The 7,176-nt window shown below is 32.8% G+C and overlaps 1 protein-coding gene across 2 annotated transcripts; it reads left to right on the top strand.

The window, feature by feature from the left end:
• Positions 1–4,094: 4,094 nt before the first annotated feature.
• Positions 4,095–7,176, top strand: LOC130950696 (U1 small nuclear ribonucleoprotein C). 2 transcript variants are annotated; one of them, XR_009073693.1, is made up of 8 exons: positions 4,137–4,271; positions 4,447–4,494; positions 4,588–4,630; positions 5,401–5,442; positions 5,532–5,796; positions 6,201–6,478; positions 6,561–6,645; positions 6,771–7,176. XR_009073693.1 is itself a non-coding variant. In XM_057879255.1 (7 exons), the coding sequence occupies exons 2-6, from the start codon at positions 4,487–4,489 to the stop codon at positions 6,458–6,460; spliced, it is 618 nt and encodes a 205-aa protein (XP_057735238.1). In that variant the 5' UTR covers positions 4,095–4,271; positions 4,447–4,486; the 3' UTR covers positions 6,461–6,478; positions 6,699–7,170. The 2 variants fall into 2 exon arrangements, 1 of the variants encoding a protein (XP_057735238.1); XM_057879255.1 differs by lacking the exon at positions 6,561–6,645 and having other exon boundaries at positions 4,095–4,271; positions 6,699–7,170.

Raw genomic sequence — 7,176 nt, 5'->3', positions numbered from 1 at the left:
ATGAAGAACAAAATGAGAGAAAATTTGGGGAGAGGAAAATAAGGGTTTTTTAGCTTCTCAGCTTCAAAAGTGAGAAAGGTCTAGAAGAAGGTAAAAGTGAAAGTGAAAAGTCTGGTTGAAGGTCTATGAAGAAAAAGATCCCCCTTTGAAGAGATGGCTTGATGTCCTTTTATAGTGTAAAAGCATGATGAAGAGGAAATCTATTGTCCAATGGTTTTTAATTTAATATTTGGTTTACTGCTTTTTCCAAAATATCTTTTGGTATTCGTGTCACCTCAAGTCTTGTCAACTGAAAAGGTAGGAAGTTAATTCCCGCACGTTATACTAAAGCTCCTGACATGTGACATTAGTGAAGGGACATCTAGTTTGATTTTCTTTTAACCGGATGACACCTTTACACTCCAAATCCAACCAATCCACTTTCTCTAATATAGTTCCCACTGAAGAGAAATTCAACTCCTCAAGGTGTTCTTTTGGGTTCCATTCTTTTAGCCCAATACCTTTAAGAGGAACTTAACTCTTTTTTGACCATGTTTGTAGGTCATTATAAAAATTAATTATGTACAAAAAATGTTTATATTTTTAGTACACAATCAAAAGTAATATCTAATAAACATGAATTTAATTTTTAGATGTTAGTTGTATGTAATTATGGATGTTATGTATATGAACGTATGAATGTTGTGTATGAACTTAGTTAGTACATTATAATTATAAATGCACATAAAAACACAAAAAAATAAATCAGTTTATTACCATACCTCATCAAAGCTAGTGTGATTTTCCATATTCTCAAAAATTGGTTGCCTGACAACAATCTCATCGGGTGAGTCTGTCTGTTGTTCAAATTATTCAGCACCTTTTACTATAGGTATCGTATTAAGGTCGAATTCAAATGCTATACTATTTGTAATGATAAAGATGACTTTTTGTAAAATTCCTTGGCTTATACACTATGTGCTTGCAATGGTATTATTCTTGTGATTTTTGAATGAACATAATTGAATTAACGAAAGGTATATATATTAGAGAGTAGTTTTCATGTTTCATATCTCTATTAAGTCATGATAAAAAGGGAATAGGAAATGATTAATAATAAAGAATAGTAATGATAATAATAATAATAATAATAATAATAATAATAATAATAATAATAATAATAATAATAAAGAATGAAAGCGTTTATGATAAGAATCAATTATAATTATTGAATGTAATTGATATTATCATATTTCCATTAGGCCAAGGAGCAGAACAAGAATCAATTATAATTATTGAATGTAATTGATATTATTATTACCGTTATTTATTATTATTATTAATTTTTATTATATTCTTAAATATAAAAATTAAATTATAAAAGAGAATATTAAGTATTAATTACAAAAATGTCTAATAGTAAAGGATATGATATTATAATTAATATCATTAATAAATGAAATTGATAAGAATATAATAAATGGAATAATAAGAGAGTGAGATACAAAATAAAACAGTTATTAAGTGATGTAAATGAAGTATATTATAAAAAATTTTGACTAATTATAATTGAAAAATTTTGATTACCAAACTTTTTCCCAATTTTAAATATTTCAAAGACACAGTATTAACATATTTTTGAGTAAGGTTAAAAAATTAATTTTTTTTTAATCAACATCAGTCAATTCTTTTAAAATTTATTTTGTTTATCTAAGATTCTAAACTATATGTTATAAATCATCTTAAATTATAACTTATAAATCTAAACCTTAATATTAGTTAATGTTAGTTAATTAAAAATTAGTTTCCTATATTTTTTCCCGTATTTTCATGACATACAAACACTAAATGTTCATTTAATTAAGAATGGATTTATTGGTCTCACATTTCCATGCCGGAAATGTTGCATGCAAAGATGGCTGAAACGTCAAAATGCATCGTTATCCACAAACTCGGACAGAACTTTTTTCTTACACCACCTATAACACCATTAAGAGCGGTTGTGCCATTGCAACACTGTTCTCCTACTACGTTACACCCCTTTTTAAGCTCCTCCAGCTTCAAATGCCGATTGCCATGAGTGCAGGCATGAAACGGATTTGTCAATTAAGCCATTAACGTGATTGAAGTTTTCTAGTTTTGTTGTTCATGTAGTATTATCCTGATAGTTGAAAATTTTGTCTTCTTCCATATTTTATATTTTAAAAGTTATAATATAATAGAAGATAAAGTATAATTTTTGTGTCTAAAGTTTAATAAAATTTTTAAAAATATTCATAAGTTTTATTTTATTTTAATTTTGTCCCAAAGATTGTTGCATGTACGAGACAAAATTCAAACTCCTGACATTTACTTAAACGGAGAAATAATCTAACCAATTGACCATCAAAACAACGACAAAACCTTGTCCCACTAGGTGGGGTCGGTTACATAAATCAAACGACGCCATTGAACTCTATCGTGTATCATGTCTATAGAGAGACCGTTTACATGTAGATCTCAATTGAATACCTCATGGATGGTCTTCTTAGATCTTCCTCTGTTTTTTACCCCTTCTCCATCTTCCATCTCATCCACCCTCCTAATTGGGTATTCTGTCGGTTTTCTTCTCACATGTCTAAACCATCTGAGACGCGATTCTACCATCTTTTTCACAATGGATGCTATTTCAACTCTCTTCCTTATATCTTCGTTCCTTATTTTATCCAATCGCATATGATAACTTATTCATCTCAACATCTTCATCTTTGCTACACTCAACTTATGTTCGTGCTCCCTTTGGCCACCCAACACTTTGTACCATAAAGCATAGCCAGTCTTATAGCCATAGTTGTCAGAACCGAACCGGTAATCGAACCGGTGAGGTCATTGGGTCACTGGGTTACTGGTTCAACCGGTGGGTCACTGGTTGAACCGGTTAACCCGGTATAATTAAGTAATTATGTAAAATTTAATTATTTTTTCTTTATTATAAGTACTTTTATTTTGTTTTTATAAAAATAATAATTATTTTTAAATTTTAATACTTTATTAATTAATTTATATTTATTGTATTATTGTATTATTATAAATAAAAACTTACATACAGTTAATTTTTATGTGAAGTTGATATTTAAAAACAGTTAGATGATTTGACAAGTTTAACTAAATATCATCTAACGATTTTCAATTATTAACTTCATATGAAGATAACTGCATGTGAGTCTTTACCTATTATTATATGCTACAATTATTTATTGAAAAAATAATATTAATAGATATCGTATAATCATAAAAAGAAAAAATAAATTATGGTTAATAATTTTTTATCTTTTTAATATATATATATATATATATATTAATAAAATTTATAGTTAAATAAATATAATTGATTTAAAAATGAGTGACTTTAAAATTAAAATTAATTGAATATAAGTAAAATAAAAAATTGCTATATGTATTCATTAAAAATAATATTAATATATTATATAATTATGAAAAGAAAAAATAAGTGAGTTTATAATTATTGTTAAATAAAAATATAATTAATTTAAAAATGAGTGAGTTTATAACTAAAATTAAAATAAAATAAATAAAAGTAAACTATTTGATGAAAGATATCTATATATATTATAATTTGCATATTTATAAATGAAAATCAACGCAGCTCAGCGGCAAGGAGAGGTTTTGATCTTCCAGCAAATAGGGGTTCGAACCCCATATCACACATTTTGGATAATTTGCCTTTCAAACGGTTCGGTCAGACCGGTCTTACCGAGTTTGACCGGTTCTCACCGGTTTACTCCGGGTTTGACCGGTTTGTTCCGGTTTTATACCTTGTACGGTCCAAATATCAAACCGGACCGGTACTAGGTCCGATTCACCGGTTTTCCGGTCGAACCGGCCGGTCCGGTCCGGTTCTGCTAACTATGCTTATAGCAGTGTGATAGAATTTACATTTAAATTTTAAAAGCACTTTTTTATCGCATATAAAATCAGATGCACTTCGCCATTTTGACGCTTAATTCTCCAATCTCGATGTTTAAATGCTACCAGCCCAGCCCCAAGCCCACTATAAGTCTCCTTTGAAAACAAAAAAGCCCTTCCTTCCAGAAACTTAATCAGTAGGCCCACCCCCTACACCGTTCAAAAACAAAGAAAAAAAAACATTAAAAACATTCACTAAAAAAAACCCTCACCCGCATCCTCACCTCAGTAAGCCATAGCTGCTGCCGCCATTTCCTTCCCACCGACAACCGTCCTCGCCGCCCCCTTCTCCTCGCTCCACCGTTGTAGAAGCGACCGCCGACCAGGTGTGCTGGATGATCCCCGTTTCTCGCTTTTTTCTTGTCAATGCTTTGTTGAATCTAATCTTCCTTTCGTGCATCTTAGCGGATCTCGTCGCTATCTTCTGTGAATAGTTGTTCCGTTGTTATCTTGTTGTGCTTGAATGTTTGTGTCCTAAAGCATGTTCGGTTTAATTTCTAGGGTTCTTTTATGTGAAGCAGCTTTTCGCATCGAATCAGCGATGCCGAGGTACGGTTAATCATTTGAGAATTGGCAGATACTCTTTTTTTTTTCAACTTTCACTTATTTTGTGAAGAGTTTAACAATTCCTTCTTTTTGCAGGTACTACTGTGACTACTGTGATACTTACTTAACCCACGATTCTGTAAGTTTCTTCTCCCATTTATTTCATCGGTGAATGGTGGTTTTGAACCTTATTTTGATGGTTTCGAATTGCTATAGTCCACCTTTCGTAATAAGTTGTCAATGGAGATATTGCTTGTTGAAATTTGGTGGGGCAATGGAAAGAAAGTAGGGTTTTCTTTTGTATATTAAATGGCTTTCTTTGTTTTACCCATTTATTAAAATGTATTTGAAAATAGCGCATTGTGATTCACATTATGTCGTAGTGAAAACATATAAGAATATTACTCTGCTGATTAGGTGGTGTTCGAAATTTGTCAAATGGAGATGTTACGATATTGTAAAGATCATTTGTAGATGAGTTGATGAATTGCATACGGCATTTATCTAGACAAAATCTCGAGTAAATCACATAGTTGAACAATATTCATGATGATTTAACCAAAACACTTTTTATTGGTGCCGATTGCCTAACATAGCCCTACTCTTTTTTAGCTATGTGAATATTTACAATAACGGACAAGATGGCCAAAGTTTTTGGTAAAAAATGATATAAGGTTAAATTCTTAAAACGAAGTCAATTGTTAATCCTGGGTCTAGAAAGGTGTTATCCTTCTTCTTAATCTTTCCCTATTCTTGATTTTTAGACCACCACCTATTAAGGTACAACGTAATTTGAAGTGTCTGGATTATTATTTGAGGAACTATTTTTTGTTATTATAATGTCTTGAAAGTTAATTAGCTGCAAACACACATTTAATTGTTGCTCACTGTATTTTTGAAATATTCCAGCCATCTGTGAGAAAGCAGCATAATGCAGGTTACAAACACAAGGTATTGTGAAATTGTCAAACCTGTTAAATACGTGCGTACCAATCTATGTCATGATATAGTCTTGATGTTTAATATCTTCGTGCCTTCAGGCAAATGTGAGGTCCTACTACCAACAATTTGAAGAACAACAAACTCAAAGTTTAATCGATCAAAGGATCAAAGAACATCTTGGGCAAGCTGCAGCATTTCAGCAGGTTGGTGTGGCTTATAATCCTCTAGTTCAGAGGCCAGCCATGCCCCCTGTATTGCCACCTCCGAGATTGCCTATTCCTGGTGCCCCCCAAATACCTGGAAGTCAACCGCTAATGCCGGGAATGCGACCCCTTTTGCCTAGGCCAATTCCTGGTGCACCAGGTGAATATGCTTTCTCCCATCCTTTTCATGATTTCCATCAAACAGCAGCTCCTTTCGATGATGCATTTGTTTGTGCTTGAGCAGTCTTTAAAATATTCGGAATTGGTGCATGCAGATTTTTGTCGTTCTTTGGTGTTTAGGCTTTAGAATGACATCGGTTATATACACATTGATTGTTAACCAGGAAGTCAGGAACTATTGTCGGCTTACACCACTACCATATTTTCCCTAAATAATTTGGATATCATTTCCATCTTGCTACTATTTCCATTGACCTTTCCTTATATTAACAAATCCTATTATTTATTTGATTAAGAAAATCTTTTATATATTAATTCATACAAGCCATTTGCTTTTTGCCAGCATATATATATGATATGAGTGGGTTTTGTTCGGTCTTACAGGATATATGTCTGCACCTCCCATGCAACCAATGGTACCTCCTCCTGGAGCTCCCCAGGTGCCAGGTCAGCTGAGTTCCCTACCCCGGCCGCCTACATTAGCTCCCACACCAACAGTTCCTGGAAGCACTGCACCACCAGCTTCGAATGGTGCTCCTTCTATTGCTCCACCAGCCATGTATCAAGCCAATCCAACAGCACCAGCAACTGGAGGTTATGATAGTTACAATGCAAATGCTCAAGCACCTGAGGGCAATCACTGATCTGTTGAAACTGCTTCGGTATGTCGAATGGAATTTTGTGCAGATGCAATAATTGTTTACTTCATTTTCCTTACTCTGCTATTTTTAATTTGCAACTCAGGTAGAAAGCATTGTATCTTTTACCACACACAAAAAAGCATAGTGTCTGGCTTATCTGCATGGATTCAAAGTATCAAACATTCATGGTATACTAATAGATTTCCTCATTTTATTTCATTTGTTTCTCCGTGCTCTGCAGTTCGCTCTGCATTGCTCTATCTGGTGTCCGCGCTTGATGACTAGAACTGTTTTATGCTCTTCCTCCTTGCAGTTAATCATATGAGGACTCTCAAACTCACTTCCCATGTTTGGTCATATTTAGGGGCATCATATACTGAGATAATTGGTATGTATGTACTATGTAATGTATTGATTGGTTTGAGTGTCGGGAAAAATCTTGTTCTAGTATAGTTATTAGGATGAAAATATTCACATTGAAGTGCTAATTGAGAAGAACCTTTGCCAATTGCCATGGTTTTGATAAACTTCATGATACTTAGTATTGCTGCAAGCATTTTGGAAATAATCCATATCAAATGCTCGTAACTAGGAAACTTCAAGAAACAATTCATTGCATAGCTATGTTTCCCGCACGGATTAAATTGAGATTCTTGCATGAGACAACCTAAGGGCCTCTCTTGTTTCTTAACGGTTTCTTTTTCTAGTTTTTTTTTTTT

Source organism: Arachis stenosperma, chromosome 9 (genome assembly GCF_014773155.1).
Source record: "Arachis stenosperma cultivar V10309 chromosome 9, arast.V10309.gnm1.PFL2, whole genome shotgun sequence".
Lineage (NCBI taxonomy): Eukaryota > Viridiplantae > Streptophyta > Magnoliopsida > Fabales > Fabaceae > Arachis > Arachis stenosperma.
This window is presented reverse-complemented; position numbering and strand designations above follow the sequence as displayed.